Consider the following 19,718-nt stretch of genomic DNA (forward strand, 5'->3'; position numbering starts at 1 on the left):
CACTAGTCACTAAATCTAGATATAAATCAATTTATTTTGGGTTTTTTTATTTTGTTTCAAACCAATGTTACTGTAAATTTGAGAGTCATTAGTTGGTTTTGCACCTCTATGAATATTTTTTGGTAATTAGTATGTTGTTTAATGTCTGCTTTTTTTTTAGTTTTTGTTATTTGAGTTCTGTGCTTTGAGCTGAAGCAAGTGTCCACTTGTATACATTTTTTTGGCAACCCCCCCACCCCCCATATATGCAGAGAGTGCACATCAGTAGTGAATTGTCCAGTGAATATTCACCAACCGAGCATACTTGTGTACCACTCCCCAGATCAAGAAAGTGAACGTTACCAGCCACTAGAAGCCCCTTTGTTTGCCCTTCTGGTCACTTATCACCCTGTCTCCCAACCATCATCCTGACTTTTAATATCACAGATTAGTTTTGCCTCCTTTTGTACTTTATATAAATGGAATCCTACTGTACTCCCTTGTGCAGCATTATGAATGTGAGATTTATTTATGTTGTGTGTAGTTGCAGACTATTCCTTCTCGTTTCTATATGTTCCGTTGTGTGAATATATAACTATATATCATTCTGTTGCTGATGGATATGTAGGTAGGTCTGTGTTTGGAGAATATCTTTGTGACCTTGGCATGGGCAAAGATTTCTGAAACAGGATTTTTTCAATGATCAAGTATTGATTTAGAGTTCTCACTAGAGAAAGAATGAGAGAACTGGTTTATTTTAACATGGGCATCTAAAAACATTTTTTTAATGTTAACATAGTGAAATCTTTTACTCTGTAAATCTCAGGGAAAGGGTCAGTATTTAAAACTAAATCTTCTAGGTAACTCAGGTTTGGGCTTTCGTAACTTTTGAATTCCTTCAAAAAATGTGTCAAGTATTTCCTTGCCTATTTTGACTTTCTGATTTGTAGTTCTTTATTACATGACAGAAATGAGCCCTTGCATGCTTTTTCATTTTAATGTCTTTTGATAAACCAAAGTTCTTAATTTTAGTGTAGTCTGATTTATCAGTTTTCCTTCCTGTTTAAACTAGACATTGGGTTCAGTTTAAAGTAGCCTTCCCTGTCCCAGAGTCTTAAAAGATACTCTCTCTCATCCTCCAAAAGCTTTGTTTTGGCTTTAATGTATAGGTCTCGCATCTAGCTGAAATTGATTTCGGAACATCCTGTGAGGAAGGGGACAGTATTCTTTTTTATCCACATGGATAGCTAATTTTACCAGCATACTGTCTTACCTACTACTATCAGGAATCCAATAGCCCTTTATCTGTGGTTGTGTTTCTAGGCTGTCTGTTCTGTTCCATTAGTCTTTGCACTGATACCACACTGTCTTTTTTACTATAGCTTTATCATAAGTCTCAATGTTTTAGTAGAACAAGTTCTTCTACCTTGTTGTCTTTTGAGAGAATTTTGGCTATTCTTGGTCCTTTGCACATTTATATGAAATTTAGTATCATCTTGTCACTTTCCACATGCCACACATACCTGCAGAAAACCTGTTGGGGATTTGGATTGGATTTGCATGGAATCTATAGAGCAATTATATCGTACTGTTTTCTAATTCATGAACATGATATTTATTTAGGTACTCTTTGATTTCTCTCAATGTTTATAATTTTCTCCAGAAAGTCATTCACAACTTTTGAGATTGTATTCATAGATATTTGATATGTTTTCATATTGTAAATTTTTATAGACTTCATTTTGTTTTTAAAAATACAACTGACATTGGTGTATCAATTTTGTATCTAGCAATTGTGTAAAATATTTATTACTTGTAGTAATTTATCTTCAGTCTTTTTTGTTCCTTTTAAATTGTTATACTTTTATTTCTTACTGTGCTGACTAGTGCTTAGATTATAATACTGAATAGAAGAGGTAATAGAAGGTACTGTCTGTTCTGTATATCTATGACTTGTTCCCTTTCTCGAAGGGAAAACTTTGAACATTTATCCACTAAGTATGATATTTGCTTTAATTTTTTCCTAGTTAGTCTATTGGTCGAGTAAGGAAGTTTCATTCTGTTCTTGGTTTGGTAAGAGCTTATATCATGAATGATACTGGATTTTATCAAATACTTTTCCTACTGTTGCTCCTTGAATCAAATTACATTGGTTGATTTCCTAATGCTAAATCAACTTTGCCTTCCAGGGATAAACTCAGTTTGATCATTATCATATTTTCCTTTTATTTTACTTAGGAATTTTGGATCTTTGTTCTTGAGTGAGATTGACCTTTATTTTGTTTTCTGGTACTGTCATTGTTAGGTAGGTTTCGGTGGCCTTGTAAAATGAGTTAAGAAATGTACCTGTTGTTTCTTTATAAAAGGTTTTTTTAAATTCAATTTATCTAAACTAAAAAAAAAAGTTCATCCATTTCTTTCTCCATCCCCCACTCCTTACCTCTGACAACTACCAATCTGTTCTCTGTATCTATGAACTTTCTTTTTTAGATTCTACATATAATAGACCATATGGTATTTGTCTGTCTCTCCCTCTCTCTCTCTCTCTCTCTCTCTCTCTCTCTCTCTCTCTCTCTCTCTCTCTCTCGTTTTCTTTTTTTCACTTAGCGTAATGCTCTCCAGGTCTATCCATGTTGTTACAAAGGGCAAGCCACCAAAAAAAAACTGTTAGAACTAAAAAAAAAAAAAATCGGTAAATGTTTCAGGATACAAAATTAATACTCAAAAATTCAACTATCAGAAAGCAATTAAGAAAACAATCCTATTTACAATTGCATCAGAAAGAAGAAAATATCTAGGAATAAACTTAACTAAGGAGGTCAAAGACCTACATGTAGAATAGTGCAAAACACTGATGAAAGAAATTGAAAAAGACACAAATAAATGGAAAGATATTCTGTGCTGATGGATTGGAAGTATTATTGTTAAAACTCCATACTACCCAAAGCAATCTACATACTCATTGCAATTCCTATCAAAATTCCAATGGTATTTTTCACAGAAACAGAACAAACAAGAACATTAAAAACACCTTAGTTCCATTTACTCACCTGACATACGTGCTGTCATCCTGTAATTTAATTTTCTATATACACATATATTTTTACAAAAAGCTGTACATATTTTATATATATAAACTATTAATAATATATGTAACTTAATGAGTTTGGAGATAAATTTCTGTTCATATTTTAAATCCCATAAGACATTATATTATTGTTTTACACAGTCAGTGTTCCATTAAGTTTTTCACATGCTTACCTACATTTTCATGGTTCTTCATTCCTTTTTGCATCTGTGACCTTACTCCATGTTGTGTCAGTTTTCTCTTGCTTTATGATTTCTTAGTGGGGGATGTGCTGGATATGAACCCCGTTTATTATTTGAGAATATTTCATTTTCATTCTTGATGGGTATTTTCTCTGCAGTACAGTACTAGGTTGGCAAGTTGTTTTTCTTTGGCCTCCTTAGAGATACCATTACACAGTCTTTTAGCTTCCATTTTTGTTGTTGAGAATTAAGCTATCTGTCTAACTGTTGCTTCTTTAAAAGTAATCCCCCTCCCATGCTTAAGTTTTTCTTTGTGGATTTTCAACTAGGAATTCATTGAGATTCTTAAATTTGTTGTTTGACATCTTTTATTATTTTTGGAAAATTTCAGCCGTTCAAATATTGTTTCTGCCCCATACTCTTTCTTTTCTTTCTGAGATTCCAATGAACTGTGTTGGATGTTAGACTCCTCACTATATGCTCATGTTTCCTACCCTGTCTTCATTCTGAGCCTTTTCCCTTGATTTATTGCTTCAACTGTCTATTGGCTTTTAAACCTGTTCAATGAATTCTTAATTTCAGTTTTGTATTTTTCAGTTACAGAATTACTCTTTGCTTCTTTTAAAAATCTGCTTTGTCACTTTTAGTGGTTTCTATTTCATTGCTGAGATCATTAAGTTTGGTTTTCATCTCCTTGAACATAGTAAACATAATTTAAAATCTGTATTTGATAATCTAATATTTGGAGCCCCTGTTGAATCTGTTTTTGTTGTTTGTTGTTTCTACGGCTTTTGATCTTGTTCTCATCTCCTTGTATGCCTGGCTGTCTTCAATTGTATGCTGGGTTTTGGATTTGAACAATTGTCAGAGAAATCATTTGAGACTAAGGATGATATCTTCCAGAAAGGATTTTTTTGGTGGCCTCTGCTTGAGGGAATCCAGGATTACTTATGCTAGTCTAACCTCAGCTTTTAAGATTTTTCTGGGTCCACCACATGACTCAAGGCCAAGTTGCATTCAGTGTATGGCCTGATTAATTTCTGGTTCACCCTTATTTCCACTGTGCAGCCCTTTAGGTTTCTAATCTGAAGATGAGGGAAGAGGATTTTCCTTTTGTCCCTCTTAGCCTATCAGGCTGTCAGATACAGTTTAACCTCTAGTTTCTTCTGGATTGCTGGGCTCACCTCTCTGAATTCTTTAAGGGCCTCAGCACAGTTTTGTAATCAAACCCATTTAACATTTAATATATCATGGGGAGCCATAGGGCCCCCTGATGGTTTGCCAGGAATGCAACTAAAGTTTCTCTTGCTAGTTTCTCTGAAGCTAAAACCTCAGAAAAGCTTTGGCCTTCCCCTCTGCTGTTGTCAGCTCTGCCTTAGGCAATAGAGGTGACTGACTGGGCAGGGGCGCAGGGGGGCTTAGGCAGTCAGGGGAACTCTGTTAGTATCTGTGGAACATTACCGTCATTCACTGTAATTTCAGGTAGCAGTAAAAGGTACAAATGGCTGCTTTTTTGCTGACCTTTTATTTGTACACTGGATCACTTGTTCATGCTGTCTTTAAACCTGTTACTGTTTGAATCTTACCTCATTGGTCTTTGTTTTAGGACAGTATCTTCAGACTTTTCTTCAAGGTTTTGATTGTGAATTGCCACGTGTCAAACTGGACAAGGCATCATAGTTGAAGTTCCACAAATTGACAAGTTGGAGGTAAGGAATGGATATCTGTGTCTGTGTATTCCTGTAATTATATTAGAGCAAAAAAGTTTTTTGAAAACTAATCCATGTGGCTGTTACTATCACCCCATCCCCTTTACCCCCATCCTTTTTGTGCATTTAAAATCAAGGAGAATATGTCCAGGTGATTTCATGTTTAGATTTAAGCCCTAAGTCAGGACCCTAAGCAAGTTCTTTGTACAATTCATTTGTTATTAGAAAGCTTACTAGCAAGTGAAAGGGAGATTTAGCAGTTGATTTTTAATAAAAGGGGCGACTCCTCCCCAGGTCCCACACCCTCAGTGGTAGGAACTGGTGGAGCATGCAAGACCTGCCCCGAGGAGTAACTGGGTGTGCATGCGTATTCTGAGCTTCAGACTTCCTAGTTTTTATTGTAATTCTTCTGACTCTCAGATCTGTGTTCAATAACAGTTGTATAGATGAGAAGTCTAGTCGTATGGACAAATCAGAATAAGTTTTCAAGTTGTGCATAATTCTTGCTTTGAGCCGTTTGTAGATCTGTATCAAGAAAGTCTGCTTAACAATACTTATAAACATTTCCGCTCTTTTTAACATGTTTTCTAGCATAACAACATACATGGGTGTGTGTTACGACTTAAACACTGGACAAGATGTTATGTATGAGTCCTGTTTTCTAATCTTGGCTTTTTAGCAAGTTTTAATATCCCTCCGGCCTTCAGTTACCTTCTTGTGTAAAACAAGGTTATTATACTGAAGTTAGGCTGAGTCAGGGTCTGTTAGCCTTGGCACTATTGACATTTGGGCCAGATGATTTTTTGTTGTCAGGGGATGTCCTGTGCACTGTAAGATACTGTCCCTGACCTCTGCCCTCCACGTGTCAATAGCACCCCTCCCCAGTATAACCAAAAAATGTCACCAGACATGGACAAATGTGCCTTGTAGGGCAAAATCGTCCCCAGTTGAGAACCAGTGGGTTAGAAGATGTGTAGAATTTCTTCTAGCTTTATAATTTTATTATTTTTAGTTTTTTAATCCTATTTTTCTTTGCACCCCATCTTAAATCTCATCTCTTCCATGAAGCTTTCCTTGGCGTTCCTTTTCCTTGTCCTACCTTAATCGTTTCTTTTTCTGACTAGTTATTGTAGGATTTACCCCCACTCTGTTATAACTGTGTGTTTCTCTCAGTTTGAGGGCATGAAGCCTTCTGTATCTCCAAGTTGAGTTCTCAAGTTTTATTAACTGAATGAACAAGGGATTCAGGAGTATTGTCTGGCTAGACATTGGAAAATAAGTGATTATAAATGGCATTTTTGTTAATCTTTCAAATCCTTTCAGTAGGAAATTCCGACAGTCTGTGATTTTGAATTTCTGGGTTAATGAGACTGATAACTCATTTCTTTAAAAATCCTTCAGAGGGCAGGAGCCTCCAGTAGTACATGAGGGAGCTACACAAAACACATTGAGGCTGCATTGGAGAAAAAGTCACAAACATTTATGACATAAAGAGTTGCTTCAGCTTTCATATGCAGACGTTTCTCAAATAACTCCACTTTGTTAATTAGAAAACTGCCATCTATTCAGATTAAAGTAAAAAGGAAAGGTGGTACGTATTTCTTACATAACCTGGAATACCTCACTATATTCTAAGTCAGTATTTCTCAAAGCAACCCACAGTGAGACATTTTGATCATGATCTAGTACACACACGCCCCTCAGACAAGTTCTGTGAATCGATATATGTACGATTACTATGTGTGAAGCACTCTATTTTCTTATTATGTTTCCTTTTTTCTTAAATTGTTGTCATCTCCCAGTAAATTTATTACCTAATTCACTAATAGGTCACACTCCATTTGAAAAACACTGTTCTAAGTAATCTCTTTAAGTAATAAAATGTGGAGATGATCTGCCTCTGGCACATATTACCAATAGGTTGTCCTGTCTTTCTTTTTAAATAATGCCATTTAAGAATTGACCCAATAAAGACCTTGGAGCACCTCAACCAGAGCACATTGTTTTTTCCAATTATTTAAAACAACTGCATTTTTAGTGTGTACAAGGCACTGTAACTAAAAGAGCATGTTTGGGGTTTTTTTTCTTTGTTTTTTTAAGGAGGGCGCAGCTCACAGTGGCCCATGTGGGGGTCAGACCGGCAACCTTGGTGCTACCAGCACCCGCTCCAACCAACTGAGCTAACTGGCCACCCCGAGCATGTTTGATTTTCGTTCTCTAGATTCATAGCAATAAAACGTTGAGAATAAAGTTAATAAACATTATTTCAAGTGCTGAAAGTGGTAATAAACACACAACGACATTTAGGAAGGAGAGAAGGCTGTGCTAATTGAAGTCGATGGGAGAAAGTCAACATGAATGTGGGGTGGATTTTGCATTGTCATACTGGAGATTGGAAAAAGCTATTACACGTGGTAGAAAATAGCATTCATGTAGGTGCACTGTACTTGCTCATACTTGGAGTTCATTTTTTGGGTAATGTTTAAGATAAACAGTAAGTATGGTAAAGTGTTGAATTTATATGATATAAACAGTGTATGTTATTTTAGCTCTGCTGTGGTTATAAAATGAGGTTGAGTCAGGAGATTAATTAGAAATGTATGCATGATGGTTCTGATGTTAAGTCAGCATTTGCCCTAAAATGATAAAGTTTACGTTGAATTTACTAGGTTTACCGGGATTGAAGAGAGCTTCTAAATGATGGGAGAGAGAATGCTCATTTGTCAGAATAAGCCAATAAAGCTACTATTCTATATATAAATTGCTCTTCATGGAACAGAAATGGGTTACATAATAGCATTTTTTAAAAAGTTGTATGCTGTTTTGGGTATGCAATCCAAAATTTTATACGGGCTTCCTAGGCCTGGGCTCATCCTTTCTTCTCTAAATAGAATGGGGAGGCTCAGTAACTGCCAGGTACATGGCAAAAACTTTAAGAAAACAAGCAGTGGACTGTCTTTTTGTCGTTCTGAACTTCTGTCTTCTGTGAGGGAATGTAGCATTTAATTACTGTAGAAGATATTTGTGACCTAAAGGAAAAGAGGAAGATTCAGCTTGTGATGATAGTTGGGAAAGAACCACGTGCCCTAAAAGTGTGGTCTAACATTTTGTCTGCTGTTACTTGTCTGCTGTTACTTTAAGGCACCAGAAGTCTATGGGTTTTTGTCATTTTTACATATTGAGTTGGGAAGTTAGCAAAAGGATAACTCCTCATTTTGTCAGGTTTCCAGACTACTGAAAAGAAGATGCTTTCAGAGCTGGAGATGTAAATACAACTCCTCTGCCAGGGCTCATAAACCATCTTAAAAAAATCTTTTCACATAGATTTTATTTTTTAGAGGAGTTTTGTTTTTTTTTTTTTAGGAGGGCTCAGCTCACAGTGGCCCATGTGGGGATTGAACTGGCAATCTTGGTGTTATCAGCACCACGCTCTAACCAACTGAGCTAACCAGAACAGTTTTGATTTTACAGAAAAATTGAGAAGATAATGCAGGATGTTCCCATATACTCGGCACCCAGTTTCCTCTATTAACAGCTTACATTAACATAATACATTTATGAAAATTAACCAATATTGAAACATTGTTATTAACTAAAGTCCATACTTTATTCAGATTTTCTTAGTTTCTACCTAATGTTTTTTTTCTGTTTCAGGATCCCACCAGAATACCATTTTACATTTAGTTGTCATGTCACCTTAGGCAGTTTCTCAGACTTTCCTTGTTTTGATGACCTTGTCAGTTTTGAGGAAACTGACCAGGTATTTTGTAGAATGTTCCTCAGTTGGGATTTGTCTGATATTTTTCTCATGATTAGACTGGGGGTGAGTTTTTTTGGGAGGAAGACCGCCATAATATTCTTAATTAAACGAAATATTTCCAATTAAATAAGACGGCTTTCCCATTTCTTTTTTCATGTACCATTATATAAGGTCACTAAACTTTGTTTGTTTTTTAATATTTTACCTCCTTGTTACAAACCTCAGAACTGGGAAGACATCCCAAGTACCTTTATTTTTACTTTGAGGAGAGGGTGGTGGGAGAAGGCAGGGAGTGGCTTGTCTGGTAAGTCCTGTGTTGGTGGTGGCTGGCAAATATGCACTTCAGGGGAGGGGTATTCAGTTTAAATTTAATCTGAATATGCTTCTGTTTCTTTCCGGGGGCTATATTTAATTGGACAATGCTTTTAGTGATTCTTTTAATATGAATATTATTTTGGTCCATAGTTTATCTCTTGAGAATATAAGAGAATATGAGATAGATGTGTGACCATCTTCTGAATGGTTTCCACCGTAACGGAAATCTTAGTCTTACCTTGTAGCCAACAGTACAGGAGAATTATGGTAAAAGCACAGACTTCAAGTTTGTATCCTAGCCTTGCCTGTGTGACCCACAGGCAAATTATTTACCCTCTCTGAGCCTCACATTTCCCCGTTTATAAATGTGGATGACATTACCTCTTCTATTGGATGATAGTAGAGATAAAATGAGATAAAGCACGTAGCACAGTGCCTGGTACACAGATATGGCTCAATAAATATGATCTAAAATCAAAACCTGAAAAGCAGCAAGAAAATGGATGCAAGTTCCAAAGGTATATACTCGTATACATGTTTTTGTTCAACAGATGTTATTTGGACCAGACCAATCAGAAAAAAAAGAATGATTCCTTTATTTTTTAATCTTAAGTCCTCTCAAGACAAGGCTAACTGTTCTTCAAACCTGGGAAATGCTCACCTCAGACTTAACATGTTAACAATGGTTGTCAGCCTGAGATCCTGTTGCCTCTCTAGGGGCCACTTGGGGGTGTTTCTGGGGTTTTACAGGAAGGGAAGGGTGCTAAAGACCTTGTAACACCTGGAACAGGCTTACACGATGAAGAATTATTGTGTCCCAAACTACCACATCAATAGCATACCACAGACTATACTAGACTGCTACTTACAGTGTATCTTTAAACCTCTCTTTCAAACACATTTCGGGTGTCACAGATCCAGCAAATATGTCAATGAGTGAAACAAGGCCAGGCCTCAGTGCCTGGGACACCCTAGGGAATATAGAAACTAAACCTGCAGGGTGTATGTCCTTTCTAAATGGGAGAGTGATGCTTCAATCAGTTGTTGCCTACTGTCGCTAGATCCTGTATTGTTTCAGAGGAAAGCTAGATATCCAAATTTTAACGTAAGATTTCCCTGCTTTAAAGTGTGGCTCAACTTTTTTTTTTTTTTTAAACACTGCCAAAGTAGACGGATGGGCTGGATTCGGCTCACAGACCATTGGTTTGTAACCTGTGATATAATTATTTGAAGAGGTGAGCTAAAATTCTGGCAGAAGTAAACAGTCAGGGCCATAACAGCACTGTCCATATTAGCCGAGCTCAGAAAAGGTTGTGGAAAGAAAGCACTCGGTGTCGTGGTCATTTTGTACAGTTTCTAGAGTGTGGAGAATTGTGGCATCAGAGCAGAGCTCTGGGGGAGCTTGCTCTCCGTTTGGGAGGAGGAATTCTGTTGGGAGAAATCCCAGCAACTGCTGTGCCTTGTACCTACCTGCACTCCTGAATCGGGGGTGGGGGTGGGGGTGGGGGGAGCTGCATCAATGGAGGAAGCCTCAGAGTGATCCCACAGGGAAGCACACCATCCCAGACTCCCCCGTCTTCATCCTGCCTTGAGAAGAAGTTAGGAGTCCCTTCAAAACTGACAGGCAGTAAAGGCTCCACCCTACAGAATCTCCCGGTTTTTGTGACTCTGGAACTGTGTGATATATGCCTTCACTATTTCTTCTTTCTTGATGTAGGGTTACTGCCTACATATACAGCTCAACAATCCACAGCTGTGGCCATCTGTGCTTTAGTGGGGGTGTCCCAGGAGTCTGGTCACATCCTAGCCTAGCCAGTACAGTTTAGATATTGCTTGAGTCCTCTGTCTGGTTTTAAGGTGTCAAAGCATCACTCATCACTTCAATATTTTAGTGTAAAAATTAGCATGTCATTATAATGTTAAGAGACAAAGTCCATATGTATTTTGCACAGTTATTGCATATATTGATATCCAGTTGACCCTTGAACAAGGCAGAAGGTTGCTAACCCCCAAGCAGTTGAATATCCGTGTAAAACTTTTGACTCCCCAAAAACTTAATTGCAGTTGTCCCTCATTATCTGTGGGGAATTAGTTCTAGAACCCTCTGTGGATACCAAAACCCGCAGCTGCTGAAGTCCCTACATACAATGGCATAGAACAGTGCATACAGCCGGCCGTTTGCATCTGTGGATTCCCAGCCAAGGATCACAAATACTCTTGGTTTCAAATATATGGTGATGGAAGGAGAACTGACTGTGGGTGGTGAGCACACAATGGGATTTATAGATGATGTCATACAGAATTGTACACCTGAAACCTATGTAATTTTACTAACAATTGTCACCCAATAAATTAAAAAAAAAACACTCTTGGTTGAATTCACAGATGTGAAACTCGGGGATACAAGGGACACAGAGGGCCAGTCCTATGTTTATGGACTTGCGCAGTTCAAACCCGTATTGTTCGAGGGTCAATTGTGTATGCACAAGAATAGATTTTATGTTTTGATCTGCAGCGTATCCAAATCTGTAAGTTGTATTCTATGGGATTAAATACAGAAATACACTGTAGTACTTTACTGTATATCTTATTGGCTGGAATATTTTCTATTTGCTTAACCTCCCAATGAACAGAAAGGAAATTGCTTTGTTAAAAGAAGTATTTTAATATTTTATAATAATCAAGAAATTAAATTTATTTGAGAGTGTTCCATACTGTGAAATACTTAATGATTCTCCCTGTCAGTTAGTGCTTATATGAGTGACTGTGTATACGGGGCAGAGTGCTAATCACTATTAAGATTACATACATAATCCCTTAAGGAAAAGATGTTTTTCAATCAGTTTAGACTCCTACTTATAGTGAAAAGTAGATCTGCTGTTAATCATCTTTTCAAATGGTAGCCATTTTTGTGGGTAAGTTGTTGGCTTCAATTTTAAAGATGCTATTTAATGTTTTTTCAAAGGCAAGTTATTTTAACCATTTTTTTAAAAACGGCAGTTTCTTCCCTTTACCTCTGCTTCTTGTATGTCCTAAAACAGCTATTTGTACAAGGATTTATTATTCCCCTCTGAGCCCTCCATCTAACCTACCACATACCTGGAACCCCCTATTTGGATGATACACTGTTGAGGGTTTGCTGCCCTTTTTTCCCAGCCAAAGAAGGGCACACACATCATCACTCGACTGGGAATGACCTTGATACCTGCCAATGACATAGTAGAAAGAACTCAGATTTTGGAAAAGGCAGGCTTGTATTTGAGTCACGATTCTGCCATACACCCATTCTCTGAGTTTGTTTTCTTCTTTGTGAAAAGGAGATGATCATAGCTACCTTTCAGGGCATAGGTATTCAGTAAATGGTAGCTGATACTAATAGTGATAAATTAATGGTAAGTTTGTGTAGCTCCCAAGATTCTGAAGGCAGAGAAAGCTAGCTGAGGGCCAGTAGTTGCTAAGAGCTCTGAATGTGCGGAGCCTAAGCTCTTGGCACCTGAAACATCTTTCTTCTTGTTGATCCTTGTCACCTTTTTTCCTTCTAATAAAAAGGCAACTCTATTGCCCTTATATTTTAAAGACTTGAAATTAGGGTTCAGAAATGAATAAAACTGTTCTTTGAAGCCAGTAGGAAACCTTGAGTTAAGCCTCTGGTGGCTTCAGAAGCTCTTTATTTAATGATGATTAAATAGCCATCAAGTGTTCTGAATGTGGTTAGACCCGCAAATATAAAGGAATCATTTCCTGTTATCATTTTTGTAAATAAAAGATTTGATTACCTAAGATCATTCCTATCATTAAATTCAATGAATTTCACTTTTTTTCATTTCACCTGACAAATAATCCTTAAACACCTAGTCTGTGCTAGGCCCTTTGCCTAGTTAATTGTATGCCCTCACAGGAGATACTGAATTAGGGAATCTAAGAGTTGTAGGTCTTAGACACCTGTCCTAAGGCCTTAGAGCTGTGCTGTCCAGTAAAGTAGCCACAGTCAATAACATGGCTGCTGAGCACGTGAAATGTGGCCGGTCTGAATTGAGATGTTCTGTAAGTATGAAATACACACTGGATTTCAAGGACTTAGTCTGAAAAAAATGTGTTAACTAGTTTATCTGTGATTTTTATATTGATTACATGTTAATAGTATTTTTTATATATTAGGTTAAATGAAACATACTATTTACGAAGTGAATTTTACCTGTTTCTTTGTACTTTCTTAATGTGGATACTACAATATTTCAAATGACTTGCATTCGTGTTGGACAGTGCTGCCTTAGAGCTTCAGTGAAGTGGCAAAGTAACTCCTCTAGTTAGGACTCCTGTGACTAGTCTAAATTATAGATCGACTGACTGTGAAAATGGCAGGTAATGTTTGTGTTGATCAAAAAGTTAGATAATTCAAACGCTGTTTCAGAGAAAAAATTAACACTAAGGACTTTCACATAATTTACATTTTAAATTAAAGCCTAGCTTGTTAACCTGGTAGAATCTCTTAGCATTTCAGATTTGAGATATTTTAAAAGAGGCAAACTGGAAAAATATACCCATTGATTCAGTAGCCTAAACCTATTTTTCTTTTTTCCTAAGCATTTACAAATCATTCTACATAGGTGATCCCCAAATTTTATTGTGGGTGGGTGTGTGTGTACGCAGGCGGTAGGGGATAAACTTCATCTAAAGTTTCATACACATACACAAACCCCCACCAGGGGTGCCAAAAAAATGTACACAAGTGGACACTTTGGTCAACATTGCTCAAGCAGTATTTCGCCGTCATCAGAAGTGTCTGGACGCTGATGGTAACCACTTTGAGCACCTCTTGTCATTGCAGAAGTCAAACGTGACTTGTATTCATCTTCTGTTATCGGTATATATTGAGTATTACAATTTTAATAGTTTTTTCCTTTCTTAAAATGGGTATACATTTTTTTTGGCACCCTCTATATATGTTTATATTTTAACCTTACTAGCTAGATTGATTTATTATAGTAAAATTGATTCTTCGTCATTTAACAAACATTTGAGCAGGTACTATGTAAATGCAGGGATGAAGAAGGCTTAACACCTGAATAGAACCACGACTTCCTGTTTGCTTACAGAAAGTTTGCAAAATTCTATTGCAAGAATAAAAACAGTACAAAGAATATCTTATACAGTACAAAGAATACCTTTACCTAGATTCACCTATTGTTAACATTTTTCCTGTTTGTAATTTGTTTCCTCTCTGTGTATGTGTGTGCATGTGTGTTTGTGTATGCACACATATTCATATATATATGTATTTTTTCCTGAACCATTTGAGAGTAAGTTGCATACATCATGCCCTTTACGCCTAAATGTTTTATTGCCTAATTCCTAAAAACAGATATTCTCATATATAACCACAGCAGTTATCAAGTCAGTAAACTTAGTAAATTCGATAAATTTCACATTGATAGAACACTTTTCCTAATCTACCAGTTCGTTTCTTTTATAATATTTCTCCCATTTAGTATAGGATCCAATCTAGGATTTAGTTGTCAAGGCTCTGTCTCCTTTAATCTGTGACATTTTTCTAGCCGTAGTCTTTTATGACAGTGGCATTTTTAAGATGACATTCTCAACCCCTCTGCCCCCCTAACTCCCTGCTTTTTTTTTTTTTTAATAGAACATTTCTCATTTGGAGTTTGTCTGGTTTCCTCATGAGTAGTTTCAGGTATTATGCATTCCTGAGTGGAATAGTACAAAGTGATACCATCACATCTGGAGGTGCACGCTGTCTACCCCTCATTGGTGATGTTTATTTTGATCACCCAGTCAAGATGTTGTTCCATTTATCCATTTATTGTTAAATTTTTCCCCTTTGTAAATAATAAGCAAGTCTTCAGGGAGACACTTTAAGACCATTTATATATCCTACTCTTCATTCAAATTTCCCCCTAGATTTAGCATCCATTGATTCTTACTTGAAGCAATCTGCATACAGTGATTTCCCCAGCTCTAGCACTCCCTGCAAGTTTACCAGTTGGATTCTACTATAAGCGAAAGCCCTCCCTTCTCCTCCATTTATGTATGTGTCTTTATTTATGTCTTTAACTATTTATTACTGATATGGAGTCATGGGTTCTTTTCTACAGGCCTATAATTCATTACTGGCCTTAATTATTTTGGTGCTCAAAATTGGCACAGATGTGGCCAGTGGGAGACTCTTCAAGCTGACTCACAGGTCCTCATGACAAGCTCCCATCACATTTTAAGTACTCCCTCACTCTGGCATCACAGCATGCTCCAGGTGGAGCTATAGTTTTATAGGAGAGACCCTTCAGATACACGGGTGGCTTTCAGTATAGTGTGTTTGCTTCTGCTGTGATAAGCACAGCCTGCTGTGGTACCACAGTGGAGAGCCCTCTGGCCCAATGTAGAAGGAGAGGCATGGCAGCAGGACTGACGGGGGGAGGTGTCAGTGGGTGGTGCCACCAGTACTGACATGTATGGGATCAGTATGGCATGGAGAAGCAGGGGGAGGGAGAAAGGTAGAAAAGTGTCTCAAGCAGATAGATGACCATGGGCTAATGGCCCGAGAAAAGGTGGCACGGAACATCCATGCAAAGGATCAATCGCACATGGCTGTTTGGTTGGGATACAGAGTGATCAGATTTGCATCTGGCTCTGATGTGGAGGAAGGCAAGACCAGGGGCAGGGAGAGCAGTAGGAAGTTGACGAGAACAATATTCAGACATGCCCTGAATAATAGTAACTAATGCTTCCTGACTTAATCACTGTTCTCCATGTAAATTCTATAAAAAAAGTTTTATATTAAAAGATCGAGCCAAAAATAAAAAATAAATTGTACTACAGCCCTACTATTATTTTCGTTTTACAGATGAAGCTTCAAAGGCGTAAGGATTGAGTATCTTTCCTAGAGACTATTAAATGGCAGAACCAGGGTGCAGACCATGACTCACTTGATTTCACACTGTTTAGTTGGTTGTGCAAGTCCCGAAGTCCAGGATCACACCACGGTTTCTAGTTTTGTTAACTGCGTGGTAGCACTCATGGAGAGAACAGCATTTGGGGAAGGACTGTGGTAAGGAGCTGCTTTCGGGACATGTTGACATGTCTTTGGGCAGACCCTTACGGTGCTGTGTAGTGGACAGCTGGCTGTGTGTGCCTGGAGTTTGAGTCTGAGGCTTGATAGACCGATATGGGAATCATCAACCTTTACATGTTATCGAAACCTTAGTAGTGATCACTTAGGGTGTGATCACTGGGCAAAAAGGGATAGAATGATAAGAGGCAGTTTAGGGAAAAACCCGGGGAAACGTTAATGTGACGAGAGAGGTGGGAAGAAACCAGGCTACTGTGATGCCACGGAGGCTGAAAAAAGGAAGGAATATCAGTAGTGTCAGATACTTCAGAGGTCGAGGGCACAGGGGCCAAAAGATAGATCATCTGGATTTAGGAGCAGAGAGATGATGGGAGAGGGTGTGTCAGTGGAACGGTGAGATGAGCCAGACAGAGTAGACTAAGGAATGAATTGCCAAGAGAATAGTAGTAGTACAGGGTGGCCAGAAGACCCATATACGCGCTCATTGGAAGTTCTCTGTATTCTTCACCCACGTTCTATTTTTTTCCTCATGTTTTTTTAGATACCTTCGGTGTGGATGGTTGGGAGACGTTAAAGCAGTCCCTAATAGCTCTTTTTACCCATGCTTAGGCCTAGTCTTACAGACAGGGGCTTTGTGGCCACCTTGTACACACAGAGTACATAAATAACTCTCGGCAGTCTTGGCTTGGAAGGGAGAAGAGAGACAACTAGATGCCCAGTAAACGTCAGCAGGTTGCATGCAAAGTGAAATTCCGTTCCTATAACGAAAGTCAAATTAGAGATTCCATGGTATTTTTAAATTATCTGCTTAATTATAAACCAGCAAAACTAATTGAATATTTTCCTTAAATACTTCTTGTTTTAAAAATAGTCTCTTTAGTTCTCTGCATTGCCTCAAGTAATGGTATGATTTAAAGTTCCGGGGCCTATTTGCAAGAAGCAGAAGATTTGGTGTGGGATGACCCTCCCTTCTGTGTGTGGTTTAGACTTGTATCTGATGGTTTCCATAAATGCTGTAAAGATGCAGGTATTTACTTCTCACTCTTAAAGAGTCTTTTGACCGTATAGTGAGTGAACACAGCAGAAATATAAGATTGTATGGTATACACTGTATGTTTTTCCCCCTTTTAAAAATGAGAAGTGGGGGCGGCCGGTTTGCTCAGTGGGTTAGAGCGCGGTGCTCTTAGTAACAACAAGGTTTCCTGTTCGATCCCCACACGGGCCACTGTGACCTGCGCCCTCCACAACTAGATTGAAACAACTACTTGACTTGGAGGTGCTGGGTCCTGGAAAAACACTTAAAAAGTTAAAAAAAAAAAAAAAAAAGAAAGAAAGAAAGAAAAGGAAAAAAGAAATGAGAAGTGCTGATTAAAAAGTGGATCAGTTATTGATCCTTAATACTACTAGCTAATTTATGATTTCATTATTACTGTACCGGTTGCCTTATTTACATGGGTGCTTAACTTGACTACTGCCAGTAAGATTGGGGGTCAGTTTCCATTGCTCAAACCGTGCTCCCACATCCTGTCATCTCAGCACCTGTGCCAGTTGCATCAGAACTAGCTAGACAGGTCTGGCTAATAATGATGGGCCACCAGCGTCATCTTTGAAAACAAAGGATTCCACATTTCCTTTTTTATTTGCCCAGTTGTTTCATTTAGACATTGGGTTTCCTATACTTAGACTTCAAATTCAAACATTTTGGCTTCAAAGTACAGGGAGAATGTAAGACAGACACGACAAGGGCGCTTTGTGGTGTTGATATTATCAAGTCCTTATTTTATTATTTCAGATATCAAAGTAATTGCTCTGCTTTGGAGGAGTGATGGGATAGCCCTTGGGAAAACATGAGTGATTATACATAAGTAGTATTTCTCAAGGCTAGAAAAATACGGTTGCCAAATAATACTCTGCATTTTTCCTCTAGCTGCCACTTATTTTTTTTAAGCATTAAAATGAAACTGAAGTCTGGGGGATGGGGTGGCTTTTTTTGTTTGTTTTTAAACCAGTGATTAGCTGTGTTACATCAGGAAAAGTCAGGCTAAGTTGTATTTGTCAATTTCCCGACTTTGGAATCAGATATTCTTATTTTAGTTCACTAATAGCTTCTATTCGAATAAAGTGAAATAGGTAATTAATGTCTTTAATAGAAAATGACTGTGGTGTTGGAAGATCGTTACTACTGGAAGGCCGGTTAGCATCCATTTTCTGAGCAAAACTTGACCACCGTTGACTCTGGCATGGCGCAAAGCAGTTCGCAGCTTGATGTGCAGGTTCTTCACGACCTCCGACAACGTTTCCCCGAGATTCCAGAGGGAGTGGTGTCTCAATGCATGTTACAGGTAAGTTACCCACCAAAGATAGTGACATTAAGTTCCAGTGTTTCCTTCTTAGAGCTGGCTTTGTGCTATGGTGACTAGAACTTGGTTACATTCTCTTGTGTATGGTGGGGGGTGGGGTGGCGGCTTTTAGAGGAGGGTTTGTTTCTCAGCCTTGGTGCTGTCAGCATTTTGGGCTTTGTTGTGGGGGTCTGCCTTGTGCCTTGTAGGATGTTTAGCAGCATCCTGGCCTGTACCCACTAGACGCCAATAGTATCCCCGCACGGGTGACAGCCAAAAATGTCTCCAGACATTGCCAAATGTCCCATGGGAGGCAAAATGTATCCCATGGAGAACCACTGATTTAGGGCAAACAGGGAAAAGATGCTCCTCACATTTCACTTCTTACATTGTTTGGGTTGTGTCATCTGTCCCCAAATCCTTAGAACGGAATTTTGAAAATCTCAAATTTATTGTTATAACTTGTTAGACTATGCTTTACAACCTATTTGTAAAAGTTTTTGGAGTATACTCTTTCTTACTAGTTTTTCTAGTTGATCAATGCTTACTAACACGTCTAATTTTAAGTGTAAGGCCACTTTTACTTTATTCACGTTCCTTTTGTTGTCTTCTATAACGACTCTTCCCACTCAAGAGACAGCCGAGAAAGACGCCTAACACTTCGCCTCTAGAGTTTTACATCATCCTCCCCAGGAGCTCAGTGTGTTTGGGGTTATAGCATTTCCCTGTTTGGTTGACTTTGGGGAGCAGCAGCACTTCTATGTTGCCTACTGGACTTCACACAATCCGTTCGGACTGCACCTTACTGCATAATCTGCAAGCTCTGCCTGACTGCAGTGTGAGCAGCTCAGGGGGTAACCTAAACCCATGTGAGGTTAATTACAAATAGAGACGCTCAGAACAGTGGTGGTAACAGAGGTGCTTCCTTTGTTTGCAAGCCCTTTACTAAGTCTAGGCCTTTGGGCCTATGACTCGTTGTTATAGCTTGTCTTTGTCTTTGCTAACATGCATTCTCCGTCTGAAATTCTGCTCTTCAGCCCCCTATTTTGGTCTCTGGTAGAGCAAAGGTACTTCCCACTGAGTGAAACCAAGCATAAGCAAGGCTATGGTTTAAACCACTTCCTAGCAATCACCTTTCTAACCCATCCTAGGGCACCACCTCACTCTGACCTTTTCTTTTAAAATATTATTTTATTTAGCACTTTGTTTGACCTGTATTTTTTCATGGCTTCGTGTCTTCATCTCACTTACTAAACTGAAGG

The 19,718-nt window shown here is 38.3% G+C and overlaps 1 protein-coding gene across 2 annotated transcripts in view; it reads left to right on the forward strand.

The window, feature by feature from the left end:
- Nucleotides 1-19,718, forward strand: part of TAB3 (TGF-beta activated kinase 1 (MAP3K7) binding protein 3) — a 54,423-nt gene that overhangs the window by 7,296 nt on the left and 27,409 nt on the right. Inside the window, exons 2-3 of one of the 2 annotated variants that reach the window (XM_081043573.1) lie at nucleotides 4,856-4,958; nucleotides 18,268-18,459. In XM_081043573.1, the coding sequence (XP_080899699.1) occupies nucleotides 18,358-18,459 (102 nt within the window). In that variant the 5' untranslated portion in view covers nucleotides 4,856-4,958; nucleotides 18,268-18,357. Of the gene's footprint in view, nucleotides 1-4,854; nucleotides 4,959-18,267; nucleotides 18,460-19,718 lie in introns of those variants that run through there. The other variant, XR_013992979.1, reaches the window with a different exon arrangement.

Source organism: Rhinolophus hipposideros (genome assembly GCF_964194185.1).
Source record: "Rhinolophus hipposideros genome assembly, chromosome: X".
In the NCBI taxonomy this organism is placed as follows: domain Eukaryota; kingdom Metazoa; phylum Chordata; class Mammalia; order Chiroptera; family Rhinolophidae; genus Rhinolophus; species Rhinolophus hipposideros.